Consider the following 27,846-nt stretch of genomic DNA (forward strand, 5'->3'; position numbering starts at 1 on the left):
ATAATCTTTAAAAGTTCATTGCTATTTAATGCTAAAACTTGGAATTTTTATTAGGGTTCAGCTTTAAGGTGAAACTCATTAAATTTTTATTTAAGCAAATAATTCATAGCGTTTGCAAAAACAAATATCTAAATTCCAAAATTAAAAGAAAAAAAATTTTTTTTCAAATCTTTGAGTTCGAGATTAACAGTGAGCTTTGCAAAATTTTATTATCACATTGATAAAAAGATTTTTTTATATTTAATAAGCTTTATTATCTGTTAACAAAAGATTTTTTAACATCATAGGATTTAATAAATATTTATTAATAGTTAATAAGTAATTTATTAACTTTTAATAAATATTTATTAATGGTTAATGAATATTTGTTAACTGTTAATAAATACTTATTAACTATTAATAAATGTACTTTCCTCCTAAATAAAAATATTTATTAAAATTTAATAAATTAAATAATTGTCTTCAAATAAATGAAATTATTAATAGTTAATAAATCCTTCCATCAGTTCAACAGTGTGAATAATGAAATTACGCATTGTTGTTGTACAAAAGAAAGGTAGTAATAATGAAAAACATCGATCTCGATAACTTTAACAAATCCTTTCAGATTTCAAACTTTCATAATAATATTTTTCAAAAAAGCATTGTTGCAAAAGTACTCGAAACTTTTCCACTCCAAAACAAGATCCTTCGAGAGTTTTACAGCAAATATTATATCAACGACTCGAATAAACTTTGCTTTATAACTCTATTGTAAATTAAGTTTCTCATGAAAAGCTTTATTATTTACTGTGCGTCAACTTAATATAAGAAATCAATAAATATGCAAGTCAATAATTAATCATTGTTGATCTTTTAAAAATTTAAACACTTCATTTTTACCGAAGCCTCTAGTTTAACTTGAAAATAAATTTTTCTAAATAAATGATCCGAATAACAAGAGAAAAATTTTTCAATACTTCTAATAGTTACAATTAATCTGATTGTTTTTCTTTTTAGAATAATGAACAGAATTTTGTAATTAATTTTAGTTGATAGCTACAATAAGTGTGTGAAAAACGAATAGTGAAATTGTGTGCAAGACTAACAGTTTAAATTCAATTACTTTATTTATTATTACGTTATTCTCAAAATATCTTTTCCTAAATTTGCTTCTGCATAAATATATACGAGCATCTATTTATATAATATTTTCTTTTTTCTTATTGTTCCATTGATAAATTTTATTTTTCTTAGCACCGATTTCTATAGTAAAATATATCGAGGAAAAAAGAGAGAAAGTATAACAGTAATTGACACATGTTATTGAAATTTCTCTAAATTTATTTATGAAAAATTTTTGAGAGTGCAACTTTTTGTTAAGTTGTATTAATTATTCATTTTTAAGAATATCAATTTAAAAATAACAATTTAGTGAATAAACTTGACAATTTCTTTTAAATATAACTTGTAAGTTTGTACGTTTTTGATAAACTTTGGCACAATTATTTAGATAATAATAATGTACGGAAATAGCGGCAGAAAAAGTTTTTAAAAAAAAATTTATAATAAAATTGAAAGGTAGACAAATCTCTGGTCTTTTATTTTTTTATTAGGTAATAGGTTAATATCAATTGATTTAAAGTAACACTGGATCTAGTGCAAAACATGACAAGAAAGAATAATAATATTGACAGTACCTTGTCGAACACAAAACGTTGCGAAACAGTTGGAAAGAGAATGAAAATATTGACAGTATCTTCCGAGCATACATGACATACACCAAAATCGATACAGAGATATCTTCAAGTTTATGTACTTATAACTAGTATTGAGTTCTGACTCAAAGTTAACCGGAAAGAAATCTTATTTCTTTAATTTAATTAAAAAAATAATAATCTAGAGAATGAATAAGAATTCATTGTCAATAAATCATTTATTTAAGAACAATTTATTTATATATTTAATACACATTTTTTTTAAAACTATTAATTTGTCTGATTTTATGGAATTTCATTATCCATTAAAGTTATTTCCACAGAAAAAAAATTTTCTTGAATCAAGTATATAATTTTGAAGAACTTAATCTTCCTTGATTTGCGTCGAAAAATTCTTGAACTAAATAAATTTTTCTTGATTTAAAGAAATTGTACTTGATTCAAGAATTTTTCGTCTTGATTCAAGACAATTTCCCTTTTCAAAATTATTTTCTTGGTTTAAGAATTTTTATCTTGAATCAAGTTAACTTTTTTTCTGTGTAGTTATAAAAAGTGTTAAAATAGAATTTTTATTTTCACTTTTTATTTAAAGGTCTAAATAGATCTTTGTTAAAAGTTAATAAATATTTATTAAAATTTAATTGTTAAAAATTCTTATTCAATAAATGATTTATTAATTATTAATAAATATATTGTTATGTAAAGAATTTTTCTTTACATATTTATTAATTATAAAAAATTCGAGTATGATTTTATTGCATTTTTTAACGATTGTAAAATATAATTCGAGTGTGATCATTAAGTGTCTCGTTCGACTCCTGTAAGAGGCCCAGGGAATTTCCCGTAATTAGTTTGGGCCCAGGTACATTTAAGAGATTAAATAGATAAATGGGAGTTTTGTTATACGTAAGCAAACTCACTTATACTTAAAATAAAAAAATACTTGAGTAATGACAAAGAATATTAGATAAAAAGATTTATTTTAAACCAAAAGATTTTAGAGTAACTTATAAGTACAGAATTTTAAGTGTTGAGACAAATGTCTAAATGAATTTTAATATTGCAAGTTTTAAATAATTTTTAGATAATCAAAATTAAATATTAAATGAGAAATGAACTTTACGAATATTAAACAGATAAAAAAATAGAACTTGAAAGTTAAACAATTTAAAATAAACAAATATTAAATAATGAAATTCTAAAATAATGCAACAAATTTATAAAATGATAAAACAGAAGTATTTCTACAAATAAATAATTAAATTCAAAAAACGTAAGAGATGCTAGAATCAAGTACATACACAGTAAAAAAATTTTCGTAAAATTTAACATAAAATTTATGTTAATTCTACACCAATTATTAGAAAATAAACTTACAGTTTTTTTAATTTTCTACATGTGCATTTTTCCTTTAATTTATTATTTTCAATTGCTCATGTATTTTTTTTAATCACAAAATATATATATATTTAAATTATTAGTAAAACTCACATATTTGACAGCTGATCTGAGTAACACAAAGAAAAAGTTACAATCAACACTTTATTTGTGTTATGGATAACATTTAAGTGTGTAGAAATCCGAGAATCAGCCAATGAAAGTTTTAACATATTTTTGTGTTACTTTTAACACAGAATTATGTTGATTTCATCAATACAAACAGTATGTGTAGAATTAACATAAATTTTGTGTAAAAAAATCATCTACACAAAATTTTATGTTAAATTTTACGAAAATTTTTTTACTGTGTATCTATTTATTCGATTTAAATAAATAAATTATTGTTAAACAGTACAAATGTACTTTATCTTTGCCTTTGTCTTTGTCTATACGTAAATTCGCTTACGTATACACAAACACATAGATGTTTAATAGAACATAAGAGTAAGTAAGAAAACTATATTGCACAATGAATAATTTAAATGTAAAATCAATTAATTTCCCTAAATTAATTTTTCTTACATAACAATATATTTGATTAGGTTATTTAAAAAAATTATTTTATTTGCGAAAAATGATTAAACTTCATAAATATCTCCCTTGTAATAAAAAGATTTCTTTGTAGGTTAGAATACTGTAAAATATCTCTTTTAGCACCGCCATTGTTTCGGTAAAATTCTGTACAATAGACATCCCTAAAAAATAGTTCAAAAATCCCAAGTTTATCCGAATAAAATGTTATGATTAATTATTACTTTATTAAATAACAATTTTAAAAGTTTAACAATAAGTTGCGCCTTCAAATTATTTTTAAAAATAAAAATAAAGCACAATTTTCTCCATAAAAAATATCATTAAAAAAAATAATTATTAATAAATATTGTTGATATTAATTGGCATTAAATTGAATTTTCTATAGAAAGAACCGCATGCTTTTGGTTCCGCATTCCATTGATCTAGATAATTATCATAATTATAATCTATTATTCTTTAACAATCACCATTATACGTCAACAATTGTCTAAACATTTTTTATTTTTTATATACTGCGTCATAAGAATATAAATTCACGTATATCTGACGTTTTTTTTTTTTGTTTATTTCTCATAATAATTTCAATTCAATTAAACGTATTGAACACGTTGATAAATTCTACACACTTGAGGGTGATTTTCGTTGGATTTGGGCTACCGATTTTCACCGTTAAAAAAACTCATTAGTCATTACAATAAAACATTTTGAATTCCTACATTTTAAAAATCAAAATAATTTATTTCACACATAATAAAAAAAAAAAAAAAAAAAAAAAATAGAAAAATAAAAAAAGTACATACAAAAAATTAAACACTACTTGTAGCGTGGCAGTCATTCAAAGTTGCTAGACTGCTAGCTTTTAATGACGCCAAGCTCAATGAACTCTGATTCAAATCATGAGAATCATCGCAATGTAAATATAAACGTGAGCTTACAGATTTATGACAATCGGGACAAAGTCGTTTTTTCTTTTTGTCACGTCTCTTCAGTATGTCGTACGCACATCTGTGAACATAAACAATGAAATAGAAAAGAAATAATAATAAAAATAGCTATTATTATTATCTTACCGAGCATGGAGAATATGTGAACACGGCAATGCTTCAAGAGTGTCAGCTTCTAAGCCAAAAGACTCATTGCATCCTCCACATCTCAGCTCCAAGTCCTCTTCAGTAGCAGCAGCCAGTCTTTCATGATGATTTTTCTGCTCTTCATCGCCTAGAGAACCGTAGATTCGCGATAGTCTGCATCGCACCGTTCTCACGAGTAACTGAAAGTCAGAGAATAAAACACTGTCACATTTCAAAGAGAAATAGAGAAAGAATATTTTATTTAAACGTGCATGAGAAGACAATGAAGACAGCTATATGATTCGTATCTATGATGTGGCCCTGGCATATATACTTTTTTATTTCTGAAAGCTTCTTTGGTATGGGTTATTCTTTTGTTTCCGATCTATTATATGGTTGCTATTACTCCAATTTTAATCTATCATTATCATTATTAATTATCATTTCGTTTAATTAAAAGAATGTTATTTTTTTTTTAATTGTTTTTATTTCTTTATCTTTTTGCCGAAGGTCTAAAAATAAAGTTTCGGGTTTAGAGAAAAAATATACTGTTGAAGAAATTTTTAAGACATTATTCAATTATTATTGAGCTTTTAAATTTTTTTTTATAACAGTTTTGTTCTTCTTAAGAAATTCAATTAAAGTCAATATTACTAAAAGTTTAAAATCACCTTGGCACCAACAGAGCTTGCAACTTCAAGTAACCTTGTGTTAAATTCTAACGGTCGGCAATTACAGATTTTATGTTGAAGTCGTAAAGCTTCTAGACACCTGGCAGCACCATCCATAGCTTCCATTTGACACAATCGATCTCCAGTCGCTGCTGCCGATCCCATAGCACTCTCGTACTGTCGAAAGGCTTTCTGCAAGACGTCAAACTTAGTCAACAACTATTATATGTTCGATTCACTGTTTCTGTGTCTATTCAACCCAGTAAATTATTCAAACTATAATTTACTTAATGTCAAAGTGCAATTCATTCTAAACAACGACTAGCTGCTGTATTGATTATCTTTCTTTCACTTTTAAAAAAATTAACTAATTAATTCGATTCCTGGCTTGGCAACCAACCCCATTTATTTTTTCAAAGTTTGTCTTTACTCTCATTCAAATTTCTTTCATTTATTTCATTTCAATTAACATCTTTATTACTCGAATAGATACTACAAGCTTCCAGCTTTACTAGTATTTAAGTTTGATGGATTTCCATCGAATTTATGTACAGAGAGGATGTCTCTCGACCAATAGGGAAGATGGAAGTGTCCATCTCTCGGCTTGAATTAGATCCACTAGTCATTTGACCAAGATGGCATGAAACTTTCATTATAAATAGTATATTACACACCTAGGGAAGTAAAGTAAAAAATGTCTCAGATCACATGTAATTGTTGGCCGAGGCGAAGCCGAGGTCAACAAACATGTGATCTGAGGCTTTCTTATTTACTTCCCGAGGAGTGTATACTATTTTTTTGCTCGACGAAGGCGGAAAGCGGCAACTTTGTTTAGCGCAGCGGGACGAAAGTTGCCACTTTCCGCCCGGAGGGCAAAAAAAAATTGACTTCATTCGAGAAAAAGAAAGTTTTATGCTAAGAAAATCATTAAGACTAAGAACTTTTATTCATAATTTTTAACTCTCGGCAGTCAAATAGTGACTGCAGGTTGTTAGTAAAATGTCATTGGATTACTTTTTATTCATGAATTTCAACACACATTTTGTTTCAACCGTATAACAAAAATTGTGTTGATTTTACAAAATATTTTCTACTGTGTGTACTGAATTTTTAATGCATTTCTTACACTTATTTCCGATTTTTTACGGTAGATATCTCCCATTATTCGTATACTTCGTGCATAACTGGCTTGATCCCCAGATACTAAAGACAATCGAGTTGCTTCCTGTAACACATAAAATTTGGTTAAATTAAGAAGTTAGAGGTTGAAAGCGGAGAGTGGAAAGAATGTCAATTTTTTTTTTTTTTTTTTTTTTTTTTTTTTCATTAAATTTGTATCGTTAAATGAGTATTTGATTCCAATAAGAACCATTTATTCAAAAATTCAAAATATATTTGGAATTATAAAAGCTCTAGTTGGATAAACATGATAGAAGCGCCCCGGGCTAATTAACCTAATTATTTTTGTGACAGCTTCTATTGACCCAGAGGTTGTAGCGCATTTTTGAATCGATATTTGCACACCACTGACGCAAAGTAATTGAAATGTAAAAAATATTTTTTTCTAAAAATAATCGATTGCATAAAAATTAACTTGATGCAAGATAAAAAAATTTGAACCAATAAAATTGTTTTGAAAAATTTCTTACTCTTGAATTTAACAAAAGATTAATTGGTTAAAAAATTTTCTCAAGAATTAAAATTTCCGTAAATTAACAAGGTTAATTTAATTAATTTGTCATAAAAATTGCAATCAACTTATGTTTCAACATCCGATCAGATAAAAATAAAAATATTAATTGTCATCAATTGATTGTTAAAACAGCTCATCATTTACCGCGACTGGTGTATTTGTTACTTAAAAGGAGATAGATTGAAATATAATATCATTTGTCAAATGCAATTATACCGAACAAATGATTTACTGGCGTTTACAGTGTGACAGATTATTCAATATCAAATTATACGTTATCGCAGCCAAATAAATTATCCGATCATCTAACAGTGGTATTATTCACATTTTATCCTATCATAAATCCTTTGGTAATAATGTCCAATTTAGAAAACTAATTATATTCAAGTTATACATCACTTTAAAGTAATCTTATAAAAAAATAAAAAATTCGACAAAGATATTTATAGTTAATTTAACTAAAAAAATTTTACTGCTACAAATATTTTGACGTTTAAACTTTACATTAAATAAATAAGTGGTAAAATTAATACCGAACAGTAATCGTGAGCGTCACCAAGCTCGCCTTTCTTCCTCAACGCAGTTGCCATTTGCAACAAAGCTGCACGATGGTGTCTAGAATTTAAATCAGCGAGCTGTAAGCTTCTTGAGAGATCATACGCTCTTGCAGCGTATCTAGCACTTTTTTCAGCGTCCTGAAGGCGACAGAATAATTCAGACAGTCCCACGTACACCTGAGAATTTATCAGAGTTATTTCAACAACTTGTCGACTAAAAATACGATTTATCATATCATAATATGACTAGTTTAAATGTATAAGCGCTGAAAAAGTTGGTGACTTTTATCAAACTCTTGAATTTAAGATCTTCCGCATGTAAATTGAGTTTGAGATAAAATTGAGTAGAGATAAAAATTTATAGTTCAGCTATCGGAGTTTTAGAATCCGAACAAAAACAGTTTCACTGTAAAAAAAATCGCGCCAAGTCCACGTTCATAAGACTATTAAGAGAAAAAAAAATTTTTTTTTTCTTCACAAAAAGATATAAAATAAAAAAATTGAAAAATCCAAGTAACCGATATGATTGTATACGATTTTCGAAAATTAAAAAAAATTTTGTTGTAAATTTAAAAATTAAAAAAAAAAAAATTTTTGAACGTACTTGGTGTGCGTCACTGGGTATTTCCATTATTTTGAAAGTCCTAGTAAATAAATTCTACGAATTTCAATAAAAGTAAAATATTATGCAACCACGCACACCTAGTACGTTCCAAATTTTTTTTTAATTTTTAAATTTACAACAAAATTTTTTTTAATTTTCGAAAATCGTATACAATCATATCGGTTACTTGGATTTTTCAATTTTTTTATTTTATATCTTTTGTGAAGAAAAAAAATTTTTTTCTCTTAATAGTCTTATGAACGTGGACTTGGCGCGATTTTTTTTACAGTGAAACTGTTTTTGTTCGATTTTAGTATTTTTGTAATTATAATAAAAATTTACAATTGGTACCAACTTAAGTATCGCGTTGGCTGCATTTTTATAGCAAACTATCCCTTTGAAGCTACAGTTTATGTAAAAATAATTCAAGCGCACCCTGGCGGATGTAGATGCAAGCCTTGAAATATCTTTTTTCAACTGTAGTTTCCCATCTATTGGAGGATTACCATGTATTCTCGAATTATTTAGTCTGTGGCATGTCACTTTTACATCGAAAAAGTCAGGATCTAAATTTTTGCGTTGCTATAGTTTGTGCTGATTAAATTTAATAATTTCAAGCAGATTAATTGTTATGATCGACTATTATTAATTAATGTCAGTAAAATAAAGTATGAATTACTGTTATAATATACAATTTAGAAAAAAAAAGTACCGTAGAATTAAATAAAATTTGCAACCTCAAAATATCGTCCTGCTTACAGTAAACACAGTCGGTAGTCTGGCGCTCCGTTTACAACGGATTTGAACGGAGCTTGGCGCCAGATTCTACCGAATCTGTGGATTTATGTCTACGTACCTGAAGTTCTAAAGAAGGATCTTGAATGGAATGAGCAATTTTGTGAGCCCTCTGAAAAGCTTCCAGCGCTTTGCAGAATCCAGCTAGTTCCAAATGTACTCTGCCGACAGTCAAGTGAACTAGTCCAGCTGTCGCACATTGGTCACACTCATTGTAGAGACTGAAATCATTAATTTTATTTTTTTACTTATTTTATTGTTTTCGGAAAAAAAAAAAATTGTTTGAAATTTTTTCTCTTCAATCAAGTTAATTTTTAGGTAGATTTTGTTAGAAATCTAACTATTGCATTAGTCCTCATGGTGGAATTTTCACCTGATTTTGCTATCATATGTCATAATTAGTCAAATAAGTTCCAAAAACACCATTGGTTAAAAAATTTATATATGTATGTATATATATGTAATATAACCAGCCTTGTCATCAGGATATCTCGAAAAGTTTTCAACCGATCTTGATGAAACTTGGTACACATATTCTTTGGGTAATTACCGAGGTCGAGTTCGAAGATGAGCAAAATCGGTTAATTAGTTTAGAAATGGCGGCCATTTAAAATTTTCAAAATTTTGTAAATTTCAAGTTTTGTAACTTTAACCGTGAATAACTTTTGACTGACAGAAAATAGCTAATTTCTGGAAACTTTCTGGTAAAGCTGATTATATTACCTTCAATTTGACCTATAACACTTATACTTTATGAAGATTTTTATTAATTTTATGGGCCATTCAAAAATTTTAAAATAATGAAAACTTTTTTTCAAATGTTGTTTTTTTAGAATGACTTTTAAACAGCTTTACCGACCAATTTCAAAAACTAATCAGCTCTTAACATAAAAAAACTACGTCGATCGCCGCCGGACCGGTTAAAATCGCTTGATTCGTTTGTGAGATATCGTTGAGGAAAAAAATCGAAAAAAGCGTTTTTTTTTAAACAATTTCCGAAATTTTTTATCTGATCAATTCACGGTTTGAAATTCATCATAGAATTCAAAAAAACTGCATCGACTGTTGTCAACTACGTGATAATCAGTTAACTCGTTTAAAAGTTATTGCGGATTGAAAATTTAAAAATTACATAAACATTTTTTATTCAACAAATTAAATAACATGAATAAAGAAAATCTCATATCACATGAAATCTACCTTCCATTTCGGGTGAGGCCGAATGGCATTTTTTTAATGATGATGAAGTAATACGATTTGATGAAGCCACAAAAAACTTAATTACGTAAATTGATAAAATACTAGCATTTACTTGAATTACTTCAAGATGATGAAATTTTTTTGGTCATCAAAGGATAATGCACAGAGAGTGTTGCTTAATAGAGTCGTAAACAAGTTAATTAAAACATTAATTTATTGATAACAACTACCTATGTTCTTTGTCGACTAACACTATAATAAAGCAACATAATGAGCGACAAAATAAAAAAATTGATAAAAAATTAGGTATTTAATAGAAAATTGATAAAAAGTTATCATCTCTGATGATGATAGTTAGTCAATTAATAAAGTCGTACAACACGGTTTTTGTAAAATCTTTTTTATCGCTGCCATTCAGTAAGACGCACCTATATCAATTACGAATTTGATAATTTTTAACTTCCCGCTAAGAAAAATTGAAATTTTTTTTTTCAAACAAATTTGACGGAAATGGGATCGGTGAAAATTTTAGTCAATTCACGTATGATCTTATTTTTTATCATTGTGACTTTTAGTAGCGCTTTTTCTGATGATCAAAATATCGATACTCAATGTGCAATAAGACATGGCTCCGTAAGTATTATATTATTATCAAATATCTGGACAAAGTTTAATTAGTGTGATTAATATTTGCAATGCCCGGTTGAACAGTGCAACCCCGATTTTTGGCGTCCATGTTGTAACTTGAGAGATGAATGCAATAAAACATGGCCCGATGGCGTCTTTCGATGCGTCGGTGCTATCCTGTGTAATTTTTTTTATAATTTTTATTGTAATAATTATAAAAATTCAAATGCTGAAATTAACTATCTATGTTCTTAGGGGGGCTAGGAAAATTTTGTGAGCTGGATGAGGACTGTGACGGAATAAGCCATGCGAAGTGTTCAAAAGACCATTTTTGTATTTGCAGAAAAGATAACGTCAGAATAAATTCGTGGACCTGCGCTCCAACTTTGGGGAGTTTTTGTTGGCAAGATGAGTTATGCGCTGCCGAAAATGCTGTCTGTATTAACAATGAATGTCGATGCACTGCTAAGTATCTTTCGAGTCACAACAATCGATGCATACCCAGTAATTAAACTCCAATTTTTTTAAATTTTCTTTTTTTATCTAATTTTATTTCTAACCAATATCTTATTTGATAGAAATTTTGGGAACCTCTTGTGAGACCGACGAGATATGTAGTAGTCGGGTTAAGTTTTCAAAATGTTCGGATGATAATGTCTGTACTTGCACATCTAATACTATTGAAATTAATCCGAGATATTGTGCTCCAACTTTAGGAGGAATTTGTTGGAAAACTGATGAATGTGTAACAGAAAATTCAGAGTGTATTGATAATATATGTCAGTGCAAGCAAGGTATTGCATATGATCCCACTGAACATAAATGTCACTCAGGTAAACGAATATCGGAAATCCGAACAAAAACAGTTTCACTGTAAAAAAATCACGCCAAGTCCACGTTCATAAGACTATTAAGAAAAAAAAATTTTATTTCTTTACAAAAAGATATAAAATAAAAAATTAAAAAATCCAAGTAACCGATATGGTTGTATATGATTTTCGGAAATTAAAAAAAATTTTGTTGTAAATTTAAAAATTAAAAGAAACAATTTTGGAACGTATTTAGTGTGCGTGATTACGAAAAATTTCACTTTTTATGAAATTCCTAAAATCTATCTACTAGGACTTTTAAAAAAAATTGAAGTACACAATGACGCACACCAAGTACATTCCAAAATTGTTTTTTTTAATTTTTAAATTTACAACAAAATTTTTTTTAATTTCCGAAAATCATATACAACCATATCGGTTAATTGGTATTTTTATTTTTTTATTTTATATCTTTTGTAAAGAAATAAAATTTTTTTTCTTAATAGTCTTATGAACGTGGACTTGGCGTGATTTTTTACAGTGAAACTGTTTTGTTCGATTTCAGTATTTTTGTAATTATAATAAAAATTAACAATTTTAATTTAATACATTTCCGGTGGCAACCTATCCCCTTTAAGCTATAGTTCATGTAAAAGTTATTCTTGCGCCGCCTGGCGTGTGTAATTGCAAGCTGTCAACATCTTTTTTCACTGTAGTTTCCCATCTATTATAAGATTAGCATGCATCTTTATATTATTTAGTCTCTGGCCGTCCGCTTTTTACATAAGAAAAAAGTTAAAATCTAAAAATCTGGGTCGCTATAGTTTGTGCTGATTATTTTTAATAATTTGAAATAGAAATTATAAAGATAATTGATAATAATCAAGTAATACGCGTAATAAAAAGCATGAACTACTATTATAAAATATCATATAAAAAAAAAAATCAAAATAAATTTGAAAAAAAATTTGTAACCTCAAAAAACCGTTCTGCTTACGGTATATACACACTCGGTAGTCTGGCTTGAGAACGGAACTTGGCGCCAGACTCTATCGAGTCTGTTGATTTAAAGTTTCTTAGTTAATCTTTCGCTGCTCGCTCGGCAAAATTTAGACCTTAATTTTCTAAATTTAGCTTAAATTAATCAAAATTCTTTGATTAGAAATTTTTTATGATTTTCTCTTATCATGAATTCATAAAATAATTTATTTTATTAAAAGAAAAAAATAGTAGTTTTGTGGTGAAGAAATAAGAAAGCGCTTACCGAGCAAATGACTAAAAAATGATGCAAGTAGCGATAGATTAATGAAAGTAAAATAATTTTGCTATTTCAATTCCTCTTCTAAATGTTCTCCAATTTCATCTTTTCAAATGTAGCTTACTTTCATCATCCTAATTTAACTGCGACCGGTTATGAGGTTAAATCAATCTGTTCTGATTCCGATCGCTGCATGTGTTATAAAGAAAGTTCTAAATCGTTTTTCATATGCACACCAATGGATAGGTATCACTGTGAGACAAATAGCTCATGCTTAGTAGAAAACTCTATGTGTATCGAAGGTCTTTGTCAATGTAAGCCGAGATTTTTGCCCAAATCTCAAAAATGTATTCCTGGTGAGTTAATTTTTTAATAAAAAAATACTAAGATTTTCTGGTTCATCTTAACATTTTTTCACAAATTATTGTAGCGTATTTGAACGAAGCATGTAAGGAAGATAGTGATTGTAACCAAATTAAGCATGCAGTGTGCTCAAAAGACAAAGTATGCGTTTGTGATGAGAGTCACATTGAATACAATAATGATCTTTGTAAATCCGTTATTAACGGATTCTGTTCAAGTGATGCAGATTGCTTAGCCGTCAATTCAACATGCATTGAGCATACGTGTCGATGCAAACCATATATGGTTAAATATACAAAAGACTTGTGTATAACTCGTAAGTTTTATAAATCGTCTATCATTTGAAGCCGATGCTAATTTGATGCTAATTTGATGCTAATTACAGCTCAATTGGGAATTCCGTGTGAAGACCACTTTGATTGTGTAGGCATACTGGATAGTCAATGTTCTAGTAATAAAAAATGCGAGTGTCTATTAACTTATGAAGAATATAATATCACAGCTTGCGCGCCATTACTTGGCATAAGTTGTTCAGAGAATAAACTATGCGCAGTCACTCATTCCAGTTGTGTAGATGACATATGTATTTGCGATCATGGTTTCATTAGACATTCGATTGACAAATGTGTGCCACGTAAGTTGATTTAACCTTTTGAAATTAACATTATGACTTAGTCATCGAATGTCTGGTTAAAAATTTAGATTACATTGGGATGGAATGTGAAAAAAATGATGATTGCCGATTGCTATTGCACTCCAAGTGCATAAATTACGTCTGTGTTTGCCAAGATAATTATTCTCTTCTGAATGCTACAGTTTGTGCTCCACAACTGGGCGAATATTGTAGAATGGACCAACAATGTGCAGCAGCTAATTCTATTTGCATTAAAAATAAGTGTAAATGCCAACTTCAATATGAATCGATAGACAAAAATCACTGCCTGATAAGTGACTGTAATCAATTCACTAATTAAATTTTACATAATTTCAAATTTTGGAGAGTTATTATTTTCATCAGTTACAGGACTTGTTGAGTATTCATGTGATCATGACGGTGATTGTAATGGTATAAAATATTCTCACTGTTCTCTTGACAAAGTATGTAGCTGTAAACCAAATTATATACCTTTGAGGACAAAATGTGTAGGATTTATTGGCGAAATCTGTGATTCAGATGACGAATGCATTTCTCATAATTCATTTTGTGTCAATCATATATGCCAATGTCCTGAAGGGCTTTATGCTCCAACAAAATATGAATGCGATAAAAGTAATTCTGACTAAAGTAATCTTTCGTTGTAGGAATCAAAAGCTGCCTGGTTCTAAATTTCTAGCCTCAATTGATTCTTATCGAACTCCAGTAAACTTTAATCGAATTTAACCGAATTCTAAAAGCATTTCGAGCTAATTATGCTGAAAGATACTCATAGAGTCTAAATTACATTTGATCATAATCGTTAAATTATTTGTTGACTTTCAAATGATTTGCAAATGATTTCGCATATATTTTGAGATATCCTGGATTAATCCAGCATCAAATGTAATTTAGACTTAATTGATATTATTTGAGACTGATTAAGTCTCGATTAGATGCTTCATTCATTTGATGCTTAATTATACTCTTTTTGCTTTATTATAGGCTCAATACACTACAAATTCAAGTGTTTTAAAAAAACACCTATAAAGTGTTTTGTTTCTATCTTGAAGCATTGTAGTCACTTTTAAAAGACTTCCACGTGTTTTAATTTCCTATGTTAAATGCTCATTTGTAGTCACTTTTAAAACACTTGGCTTTACAGTGCATGCTTTTTAAATATTCATTAAGAATTGATTGAGGATAAATGTTTCGACTCGAGTAATTATGTTTTACTTTATTTTCCGAACAGTTTCGCTGGGCTCAAATTGTCAGGATGATGAGGACTGTTCAATGTCAATAATAGATTCTGAATGTTCCCGCGACAAAGTATGTGTTTGTCATAAAAATTATTTTGCCTCTAGCAAATTTGAGTGTTGGCCTACTTTACTTGAGAAGTGCTCAATAAACAATGACTGCCAATACAATAATTCAGCTTGCATTAAAAATAAGTGTCAATGCCTTCCTGGTTTCAGAGCTGTATCAGAAAGCCAATGTAAACCAAGTAAGTTAAAGTATACTTTAAATATTGATAATTATCTATAGATAATCAAAACACACGTTATTGAAATAACTTGATAACTCATTGGCATTCTATCGGAATTTCAGTTGATTACATGTACCCGTGTGATACAGTGTTAGATTGTGGTGATTCTTGGCATTATCGATGTGATCCTTCGGATAAAAAATGTCGTTGCAGCGTTAATCATTTTTCAATAAATAAATCAACATGTATGGCGCTTTTAAAGGGTTATTGTTGGAGTGACAGCCAATGTTTAGTCAATAATGCGGCATGCATTGATTTTCACTGTCAATGCAAAGAAAATTTTGTTGCTGTTTCTGGTAATTTTTGTCGACCAGGTACAAATATAATATTTGAATGGCAATACATTAATTGTTACATTTTTATAAAGTAACCTTTTTTTTAATTTTGTTGCAGTGACAAATACAACTCTGTTCACTGCCAATTATGAACGAGTTTGATTAATTCGTTTTCATTTGAAAGGTTCTTTGTTAAATATCCAACGGAATATTTCAGAAAAAAAATATTCAAAATATTTTTATGATTATGGTTTTGAAAATAAATAAAATATTAAGTGAGATAGCCACTCAAAGTGGCTGTCCTCATTAATAATGAACAGTAAACACTATACTATAATAATTACATAAGTTCTAAATAAATTTACAATACCTGTGTCGAGCGTATCCCAAAGCCTTGTCAAGAAGACCAAGTCTCTCATGTGCCCTGGCTAAATTTAAATAAGCTTCAGCCCGCATGTTAGGCGAGTCCTGCTCGTCAGAGATACTCAACTGTCGGAGCGCAAAGTCTATGCTATCCCTATTAAACAAATAATAAATATTTATGTAGTAAACGAGACAGAACTTAGATTAACACTCACAAATTGCTTTTCCACGACCTTTTTCCTACCGAAATAACCATTCTGCTGTTTACTGATTTTAATTAAAAGTAAATAGACTACCAAATCAAGTCAGTTAATTTTTAAACGTCAATTTGTTTTTCTCATCATTTTAAATCTGGAAAAGTAAATACAATTGACAGAGACAGTGTTAAATTTAATGACATTCTAAATAAATTAACCACTCCAGTGGTTGCTTAAGATTAGAATAATTTCGTGGGATCAGTAGTTTACCTCTTGTATCTGATTATTGTTGAGATTCATGAATATACATACAAACGTGCCTGATTCTGACGTTTTTTCATTATTAAATCTATCAAGCTTTAAATATTATTTTGATAAAAGCAACTCATGTTAAATATAATTCTTTTTCTCCTAATTTTCTCGAAATATATGGATCTTATTTAGCTATTTATGGCCTGATATGGTCATATGTGCCCGAGTTTAATTTTTGACCAAACTTAGTGTTCAAAAATTCCGACAGATGGCGCATGATCGCTAAATCTTCTCCTTTCTAGAGAGTTGAGTTTCAGATGTTAAGTAATAAAATCCAAATCGTTTATTTTTTTCTCCTGAGAAGCTTTTTTATGGGTAATTTTTACGCATAATAATTTAAAAATTGCGTATGGATAAAATGAATTTCTTGTTAACAGAAAAATTTATAATTAGCATTAAATTAAATTCGCCTAATTTACTAACATAAATTAATTATAAGCATTTAAATAAAATTGATAATAAATTATAAGACTCTTTAAATTAAAATGTCCTAAATTTGTGATAATAGTCTATTGTGTTGTGAGCATTTAACTCCTTTGTTAGTGGTCTATGCATCAGAACCAGAGATGAGGGTTTGTAATTCCTAGATACAAGGAATTTATGTATATGTGGTCTTACATGAAATTTCTAGAATTCTGCGAGTACATAGTAAGGAATGCAATTGCAATACATTCATAAATATTTATAAACTGCAAAGGAGCGTTATAAAAAAAATAAATATTAAAGTTTTTATAGTAAAAAATAATTCTCATGTGAATGTAAAATCAAGAGGATCACCATTGGCGTTGATTTCTTAGAGTTTATTGGTCTAGTAAATGTAAATGAAAGCTTGTCAACTCGACAAATAAACTAAGAGCGCTCTAACGAAGTTTGACGTTAAAATCTGACGGATAAGTATAAATTACAAAAGTCAAATTAAAAGATTTTAATTTCTTTTGTTCCAGTGTGGAAAGCGAATAATATTTCAACGGGAACATAATAATGGAGAGAATCTATTAAATATTTAACTCAGCCACTTAATGTAATGTGCTTAACGTTTGGAATGTGATCTGGAGGCATTCAACAATACGACAGAAGGCGGTAAGTGCAGCACCATGTTCTCTATTTGTCAATATCGGTCAGTGCTGGTCATTGGTATTCACCAATAGGTATCTGTGGTGTTCGAATACCTTTATTCAGTCCAAGTTAAACCGAGTTCTCAGCTCAGCACTCACCAGTAAAGTTGTTAATGTCTCTCTCAGAATAGTAGGAACTCCAGTAAATGGAAAAAGTTTTAGAGTATGCGCATAGAAATCGCTCCTCGATGCATAAAATATAAGTTGAATCTTGAGAGCGGCGTCAAAGTAAAGCTAAGTAAAGCCAGGTAGAACAATGGATATCGACTATAAAATAATGTTAAATATAAGATTCGAGATTCCCACACAATGTATTCTATTTTGAGATATATTTTGTTCTTTTATATGGAATATTGAAACTATATTGACGATCGAAACCTCTAAAATATGCACCGTATACGTGTACGGAAGCAACACTCGATTAAACTCTGGAACTCTTTTTATCGCGGGATGGATTCCAAGAATAAAATTCTTCTTCGATGAAGCTGTGCTAGTTTTTTCTGGCGAAATGTCCGCGGAATATAGAGTAGAGTATAGCAATAGTAGAGTATGCAATTGTATCGGCCAACATAAACAGCAAATATTGATCAAGTTCGTGGAAAAAGAAAAATATGCTTCAATGATCGTATATGAGAAATCACAGAGATAAAATGGAGCTCAGAATTTTTTATGGCATTAAATTTTTTATGTAAATAAAATGTTTGGCTTTATCATACACGGCGTAGGTTAATGATTTTAGATAAAAGTCAATGGAAATTTTGATAGAGTCGATACTTTCACTGAACAGAATTTTTGAGTGTGCACGCAGAAAAAAATTTTGTTAAGATAACCTAAGATATGTTGTGGCAACAAATGAATTTGTTAACATAGGGATAATAAATCATATGTTAAAATAAAAAAATTAAGGTTACTAGAAAATAGAACGTGCTTTGCGCGCTTCTGCCAAAATTTTTATTATCGACGATTTAATTTAATTCATTAATATTTAACCGTTGTCATGGTAATCATTGCCATGGTAACCTTTGCCATAGTAACTGTTGCCATGGATAACAAGTTATTGATATGTTATAATAACAATTAGTATATTTCTTACCTAGAGCAGGAAAATAAGAAATGTCTCAGATTAAATGTAATTGTTGACCGAGGCGAAGCCGAGGTCGACAAACATGTGATCCGAGGCTTTCTTATTTCCTGCCCGTGGTGAGAATACTATTTTTCTCCTCGACGGAGGCGGAAAGCGGCATTTTCATTTAGCGCAGTGGGCGGAAAATTGACGCTTTCCGCCCGGAGGGGAGAAAAACAATTTTGTTACTATAACAAAATCTTTTAGTTGATTTGACATAATACTTTAGTTGGTATAACAAATTTTTTCATTGAAACAGCAAAATTATTCTATTAAAATAACAAAGAGAATTTGTTGGAGCAACAAAGACAATTTAGTGAAGTAATAAAGAGAATTTGTAAAAATAACAATGAGAATTTGTTGGAGTAAAAAATCATTTTGTAACAGCAACAAAATGATTTTGTTAGAGCAATAAATTGATTTTGTGATTTAAAAAAATGCTTTGTTAGTACAACTTAAAATATTTTGTTAATACAACTAATGGATTTGTTACTATAACTATAATTTGTTACTACAACATATTTTTCAGTTATCCCGTCTTTTGTTATTTCAACAAAAATTATTTTTATGCGTGTGCATTTTAGTTCAAACTACCCAAATAGTTCTATAGTTTTCTAATATTAATATACATTGATAAATATTGCTTTCTTGGTCAAGTTCTGATCTGGTTATTTATGGCTTACAAATATATACATATATTTATAATATAATAAATGTATATAAATAAAAGTAATTACTATAATTATAAATTAATGAGTATTGAACGGTATAAAAGCTCGTTTGAATTAAAATCCATAATTATTACCTTGTGCTTAAAACTCATTTATGATAACGCAATAACAAAGTCTCTTGCAGCAAATAAAATTAAATTATCGAACAATAATTTTAAATGTGATTATTAAATACATAATTAAATCTATCGATCCGTGAGCTTCAAGGCATCAATATTAATATTAATATTAATTATCATATTTTTTAATTACATTCGTTATTTAATACTTGGTGAAAAAGGTAATTTAATCAATTACACTACGGTAATTAGACTTTGCTTTTAATTAAACTTGAAAATTCTTTAGGATCTAATTAAAAGTTAATAGATATTTACATACTTAGCATAGTAATAAATATAAACATGCCTGTATTTTCCCCAGTCCATATACGCTTGGTAAAGATATCCTAGTAGAGTAAATTTGTCTTCTCGTTGTCGGATATTTTTTAATGCTCCTCGCCATTTCCGCACCGCCGCTTGCTGTTTGTGTGCTCGATATAATTTTAATCCTTGCTCCACCTGTAAATAATAATAATAATAATTCGTTAAATAATTTATGTCATATTTTTACAAGAAAAATTCCCTTAAAAATTAAAAATTTAATTTATTCATTTTTTAATAAAATAATTTCAACATATACTTTGATTGTAACAAACAAACAAATGATTAGCTTTATTAAAAAATATTTTCATAAAAAAATAGCGCTTTTTTTTCTTGTAAGTACGCGTAGTAAAAATAAATATAAAAGTACGGCAAAAAAAATTATGATAATCAATAGGACATAAAATGAAAAGAAAATCTAAATGTATATCGATTATTGGTAGGTATTCAGAGCACTAAAAAATTCTTTTGTCCATTTATTTTCTTTTTATTCGTATTTATCCTTAAAACAAAAAATATTTGTATAAACTGAGATACAAAAAGGACAGAGTAGAGGTTTCATTGAAGTAAACATTTTCCGGAATCGCTTGACAAATATGTCATAGACTAAAAAAAAAGTAATCGATTGTTTAAGAGATAGAATATGTCAAAGAATTCTCAGAGTTTGATTCATTTTTTACTTTAAATTTATGATATATTTAGTCTGGATAGTAACCGATCATTTTATTTGATTTCGAAGAAGAAAAATTGAATTATTGTGAAGCGATAGTGAATAGGTTTAGCTAATTATTTAATTAATCACTTAATAAAGTATGGGGTCAAGTTGAACTCACGGAATGGCCAGATCACGCAAAGCGAAGCTCGAAGCTTGGATATAACGATACCGTTGAGGGAGAATGCCAAGTAAAAGAGAGCAGTATCGATTTAACCCTGAACTTTAGTTGGTCTTAGGGAATGCACGTGATGGGGTCACGGAATAAATATACAATAATTGAGTTTCTATAAACTACGCGTCGATAGGTGTCTATTCTCTTGTATTTATTTTTTATTACTGTAGTTTCGAGTTCATGAACGAATTCGAGAGGACACTTGACTCAAATTTTTATGCAAGGTCAAGATTCTCATTTTAATGACAAGGTTTAGTAATTGGGGCAAGGTGAATTGGAATAAATGAATTATTTATTGTATTTTTTTTAATTTTTATTGAAACACACACATAAAGATTTTCAATGTTATTATTTTACGAATGAGGATTCATCTGCTTCTCAATAGTTCGCTTGATTTTTTTTTTGACTTCTTAAACAAACTTAAAGAAGTATTCTAGTCTAGAATTTTGAAAAGAAATTTTTTTTTTCATTGCAATTTAAAGAATACCTAAAATTATTAATTTTTGTTGTGATATTAAAATATTTGAGAAATTTTTCAATAATTTCTCAATTATAAATTTGAGAAATTTTTGACTGATAATTTTTTGCTCTTTGACGATTTTTTTAATCAAGAAATTTTTTAGTGAGAATTTTTTGCATGAGATAAATTTTTATATGAGAAATTTTTGTCTCGAGAAATTGTTACGGATAAATAAAAACACGGAGCCAAATTTGTGCCTCTCGACGAGAATACGCCCTTAGACCTTTTTTATAAAATATTTTTCCTCTATTTTCTGGGAGAGCTTCTTCACATTTAAACTAATAAATTTTTAAAGATTCAGTCAAAAATACTCCAGTCAAAGTTTTTTACTCTTAACATGCTTCTCATATACTACACACTGATAGAAGGATTTGTTTATAGTTAAAAAGATTTGTTAATATTTAACAAATGATTTATTAGAAGCCGTTTGTTAGTCCTTAACAAATATTTCTCAGTATTGAAAAAGATTTATTAATATTTAATAAATGAATATCAGATTTGTTAAATACAAACAAATCATTTTAAATACTAAGAAATATTTGTTTAATACTAAAAAGTGGTCTCTAATAAATGATTTGTTAACTATTAATAAATATTATTTAATATAAATAAATCTTTCTATCAGTGCACGGAAGAAAAAAATTTAACTTGACCAAAAGCTTCAAAAGCTAAAGTTTGTAAAAATTACAAGTAGTATTTTAAACCTCTGAACTACTTATCCACCGTAACATTCCCTGCGAAAATATGTCATGCGCATTTCGACAAAGATTTATTTCGTCCCAGCGTTGCATCAAATTTCGCTTGAAAATTTTTAATTTCGTGCATCAAAATTTAATGTAAAATAAATAAAAACTTCAAAGTAAGTCAACTATCGGAAAATAAACACAAGATTTATTCCCGACTAACCGTAAGAAAAAAAAAGAATTAATCCACTTCTTAATTACAAATAAATAATGGAGTTAGTTGCTATTTTTTGAAACTCTCAGCTTATAAAATCATACAACCTCTCCATTTAACATTTTTATTACCAGCGTAATGCGTAATTACAACATCGTACTCAGTCTTCAGTATTTTCCATGAGCATTAGAGTCAATTTGCAGAGATATTAATCTTGAGTTTGACCTCAGCACCGGGAAAAAGCTATTTACATCGATCCAACAACAGTTGAGCACGCACCCACCTAAACAACTGGGCCAAGTTCGTACTTTATATCTCTGTGTTTTATCTTTGTCTTTGCTATTGTTTTTATCTATCTGTCTTTATTTGTATCCATTGTCGATATTTACCCTCAAAAGCTCGACCCTTTGTTTCTAATACTTGAGTTCCGTATAGGTAAGGGATTACTTTATCAACTTTTAGCCCACTTTTCATCTATTCCAACTAAAATAAAAAAAAAAACCTTTTTTTTCTTACTTTCATTCCTACTTATATCGATAAAAATCTTTTTTCCTTAATTCAGCTTATTTCCGTAATAATATCATACTACGATAAAATATGTCGGAAATTAAATTACTTGGAAGCTATTTAGATCGGTAAACATTCTGTCAAATATAATAATAACAGCACTAAATTGTTTTCACCACTTTTAGTATATTGATGCAGAATATTTATGCTTTTAATGAACCAAGTCTCGAATTAAGTCTATTTTGACAGAATTTAATTAACATCCACGACATTTTGAGCGTGAGGCTGAAGCTGTCATCTTTAGGCTGGATCTAATGGAATAATTTATCGTTTAAACTTCCAAATTTACATTTTGCTTCGATAAGGATTGAAGTTTCTTTCATAACTTTGATCATAACTGCAACTGCTTTGTTTAGAAAAGCTTTTGAAAGTGGAAACAAAGTTCGGAAAAAAATTGTAGTGTAACATTCACACAGTGAGCTCGTATAATTTTCACCGCACCAACAAATGTGGTTTAAATTTCATTGTGGATTTAGCAGCAGTACTTTCATTAACTCCACTAAGTGCTTTGTGGTGTTCAATGAACAATTTTTTTCGTTTCTGTTGCCACACAATTTTTTATACATGCTCGGATGTTTTACTTGTTTTTGGTTACGACATTAAATTAATTGCGTTTACTCCAACTGTAGTAAATTGAGTCAGAAATAATCATTAACGCCAAAATTACGTTTTTAAAAACTCATTATAGGGTAAAAGCCCCAATTATTGACAGGGGTCTAAATATTGACACTCTAAATTATTTTTAAATATATTTAATCATCTGTAATAAGAATAACTATCATATAAATTTTTAATAAATTCTAATTCATTAAAAAGTTTAAAAAAATTCAAAATATTAAATATTAATTATTAAAGAAAAATAAATTAGCACCAGTTCATCAAACCAGCTTACAAACATTTATTTGATTGCTTAAAAAAAAAATGAATTAATAACTTTGTCTCTAATAGTGTCAATAATTGAGGCTTTTACCTTAGTTCTTACACGGAAAAAAGTAAACTGTAATAAATAACAGTCGATTTATAATAAGTAATGATCAACTGCTAAAAATTACCATATCAAACAGTAAAATCGTGATTTTACTATTCACTCTATAATATTTACCATTTAAACGTTACAATTTACTCTTTCCATGGAAGAAAATACTATTTCAAACAGTAATATTCGCTATGTAAATGTCTAAAATGTTTAAGTATAATAATTAAGAATTCAGACTTTGATATTTATCATTTCGTACCCAAAAAATGATCTTATGATACATAAAAAGTATAAAATAAAGTTAGTAGATTTCTAATACAAGCAACGTCAATATTTACAAAGTAAAATAGTAAATTTTAAACGCAACGCTAAAAATCAAACTGTAATTATTGATTTGTTTGGACTGGTAAAATGTATATTTTAAAAGTATAATTTTTACTGTTTGAAATGTTAAATTCTCCCAGAGTGAGACCCCCTTCTTTTTCATCTGAGTTCCCCTTCTCCTCATAATATGGACTATATATTGAAATGGCAATTTTTACTGTTTGAAACTGTAATTTTTTAAGATAAAAGAGTCGTTATTTACTATAGTGACAGCTACTCATCACTTATTTTGGATATTAAATTATAAATTGTGGCTTTTATACTTTCTACATTAAGTTCTGTAATATTTATATTTTTGCCACCCCGATGTCCGCTTTACTGTTTGAAACTATAAAAATTAACCGGAATCCGAGTGAATATTACAGTTTACTTTTTTTCGTGTAAGAAACATTTCTTGGTTTAAGTAAATTTTACTTGATTAAAGAATTTTTCTCTTGATTCAAGTTAATTTTTTTTTTCAGTGTAACTTTGTCTCTAATAGTGTCAATAATTGAGGCTTTTACCTTAGTTTTTAGTTAAAAAATTAATTTATAAAATTATATATTTTTTCTATGTCACAAACTTAAAACAGGTCCAAAAATAGAAAAACTTCACATAAAACCCAACCTGTAAGTTCCATCATCAAAACTCGAGATTTGAAGTAGATTTAAAAAGACAAGAAATTTTTTTCTTTATCTTCGAAGACAAATGAAGAACTTACTGTTCAGATCTGTCCCTCAGAGCAAAAATAGCCGTTAGTTTCACAATAAAAGCTTACTCTCAATCCCTCTCGATTCCGATCACTCGTTAAACCTCTTTGCATCGTCATCTATAAACTCGACCCTCGGTTTGTCGGACCGAATCAAGTGCTCTATCCCTTATAACATTTTTGCTTACTTTGTACAACTCACTCTTCGTCTACGCACTGGAATATTCTCTCATCAAAATATTAACAACAGAATTTTTCCATTGTTACATATAAGTATTCTCTCGAAGATCAAGTGTTAGAGAGTCGAATATTGATTCGATATAAATTCCCGTAAAGATAAAATATAAAACGCAGAAAGTAGGGATAAAAAAGTGAGTGCCATTTGTAGAAGCCACAGGATCTCTCTTGGGAGAGTAACTTACATTATTTTTCCCCAACATTTTTTTCACCCTAGCAAAGGGGAAAAAGTCCGAATAAAAGCAAGAATCGATTGACTTTACGTTTAGCAACCGACAGAATGATGCGAAAGAAAAGTTGATTAAATTTTAAATCCTTCCTAAGTATAACAATAAAAAAAGCTAGAGCAAAAAAATATGCCTTCACAATAAACTTTTTATAACAACTTATCTAGTTATTTACATTTTTTCTGCTTCAGAAATTAGTATCTTATTCTTCGGCACTTTAAGGTATAAATTAAACATTGCGGAATATTTTAATAAATTACTTTTGATATCAAAATTAATGAATAATTTTACTGTCACTCACGTTTACTTTTGTTATAATTTATTATGAAGATAATAATTGATGATTGGTGCGAAAGAATAAGATTTCTGAGATAAATTAGGATGAAAAATGTCTAGAATTGTTTTACGGCTTCGGAGGCAAATAAAGTTATACAAAAGCAAGAAACAGTCTCCAATCGAGCATTTTATTGGCGTCTGTTATCGGCAACACTTCTTAAACCTTACAACAGTTTGGCAATTTTACTTTTTTTTCTTTGTTCACTTCAATGTGTACATTTATTTTAACTTTTACGGCTTTGCTTTTAGTTATTTTTCAAGGATTTCATTTTCTGGGTGGTTTTATTTGTGGGAATATAAATAATTGAATTCATGCTAATTTTTTAGTTAAAAAGTTAAAATTATTAGAGAAATTGATCGTCTATCACAATCTGTTTGGAAAAAAAAAAAAAAAAAAAATGATACGCGTTTTATATCTAATCGATCATTTCTCATACAATTCCAATATTGGTATTACACTTGTTATATAATGGATTGAAATATGTTTCAGCTGGTGCTTTTCATGTATAATTCTTTTTCTAGAAACCTTTTGTTCTGCATATATTCTAAATCTAGTCCTTGGGGCCAATATTTTGAAATATAACATCTATACTAATAAATGGAGAGCCGGTTTTTTTGTCCGGTTAAACTGCGAAAACTACTGAACCGATCGGAATAATACTTATACCATAAGATGCAGTGTGTTTCGGAGAAGGTTTTAGTATATGATACGTTGGTGATTACTTATTCGGAGCCTATGTTTTTTTGACTTAGAAATAATGAATTTTTATAGTAACTAAACTTATTCTATTTATTTGTCATTTGTTTAAAATAAATTTTTTAATTCTATTTGTTATGTTTATATACTAGGCAGATTTCTTCACTTATGAGACCTGCAATTTCTTTAACTGAAACTTTCAATGCTCATTAAAATTTTTTTTTTTCGTATCAATTATTATTAATTTTTGTAAGAAAGACACGAGATTGTTATAATGATTGCACATTGAAAGTTACAATGAATATTAGCTAGAATAATTACATGGATAAAAGGTGGATGCCAATTCGATAGAATTGGGAATCTGTGCAAGTTAAAACAATACTCTAATTAAATTTCAAGTCTAGATCTAAAAATGCAATTCTATAAAGTGCCCAGCGGAAAGGGCGAGTAATAGTTAGTTAAATATAAAACACTAGTAATACTTACACGTCTCCTTGCTATTTGTTGATCAAATCGATGCCTACAACCGATAAGACACTCCCATATTCCAGCGCCAGTTCTGCTATTTTTGTACTGGCTATCAGTACTCCCATTTTGATATTCACTTTGATAATCCTCTTCAGCAAATTGATAAACGTATCCACAATCATCTGGGCTTCCGAGTAACGCTGTTGCCGATAGTTGATGACTCCCCGAACTCCTGAAAAGTTTATTATCAAATATATTTTAATCGATCAGTGATTATTTGATTAATGATTCATGATCGTAAGATGTAATACTGTTGCACTAAAAAAAAAGAGCATAAAAAATTGTGTTGTGTAAAAAAACAATATCCTAATGGGAAAACAAGGTTAATGATTTAAATAAATCGATTACATGGCTGTGTTAGTTTTCTGCTTCTGACGAGAGAGGAATGTCTTGTAACGTGATTCTATTGACCATAAACCGATGTACAACTTGCGGAAAACCCTCAACACTGATGTATATATTGTATTAGTGTAGTATTGTGGCAAAAAGAGACAGAAGTGAGATATTGGTGAGAATAGAAAGGAATAGAATGCTTTGAGATTTAACACAATGCGATGGATATCCACTGACATATCCAGCAAGTCTGTACTACCATTGAGCTCTTTGCATTGAAAATTATCACAACTTGCCACAATGTGGCTTGTTTCACACGGCCCGATTCTCTGGATGACTAGTTCTCTAAATCGGGCTTACTGTCTGCACTTATGCACCTCTATTTAGTGGAACGATTGTCTGTTTCATTATTTAATGTACATTATTTTTGGTTTCATAATTGCAATTTAAAAATACAAATAAATCTGCTTCTAGAAGTAATTAGGACAATATTAATTAAAAATATTTATTATTTGGATATTTTTAGAACCAAGAAG

General features: G+C 28.8%; 1 protein-coding gene across 2 annotated transcripts in view; it reads right to left on the reverse strand.

The window, feature by feature from the left end:
* The window catches only part of LOC123266748 (43 kDa receptor-associated protein of the synapse homolog), a 38,960-nt gene that overhangs the window by 1,815 nt on the left and 9,299 nt on the right, over nt 1-27,846 (reverse strand). Inside the window, exons 3-11 of one of the 2 annotated variants that reach the window (XM_044731145.1) lie at nt 26,936-27,149; nt 20,020-20,171; nt 16,144-16,290; nt 9,123-9,282; nt 7,639-7,839; nt 6,539-6,637; nt 5,413-5,604; nt 4,742-4,941; nt 4,607-4,676 (exon numbers count right to left, since the gene is read on the reverse strand). In XM_044731145.1, coding sequence (XP_044587080.1) covers nt 4,607-4,676; nt 4,742-4,941; nt 5,413-5,604; nt 6,539-6,637; nt 7,639-7,839; nt 9,123-9,282; nt 16,144-16,290; nt 20,020-20,171; nt 26,936-27,149 — 1,435 coding nt within the window. Of the gene's footprint in view, nt 1-4,234; nt 4,677-4,741; nt 4,942-5,412; nt 5,605-6,538; nt 6,638-7,638; nt 7,840-9,122; nt 9,283-16,143; nt 16,291-20,019; nt 20,172-26,935; nt 27,150-27,846 lie in introns of those variants that run through there. The other variant, XM_044731144.1, reaches the window with a different exon arrangement.

Source organism: Cotesia glomerata, linkage group LG6 (genome assembly GCF_020080835.1).
Source record: "Cotesia glomerata isolate CgM1 linkage group LG6, MPM_Cglom_v2.3, whole genome shotgun sequence".
Classification (NCBI taxonomy): Eukaryota; Metazoa; Arthropoda; class Insecta; order Hymenoptera; family Braconidae; genus Cotesia; species Cotesia glomerata.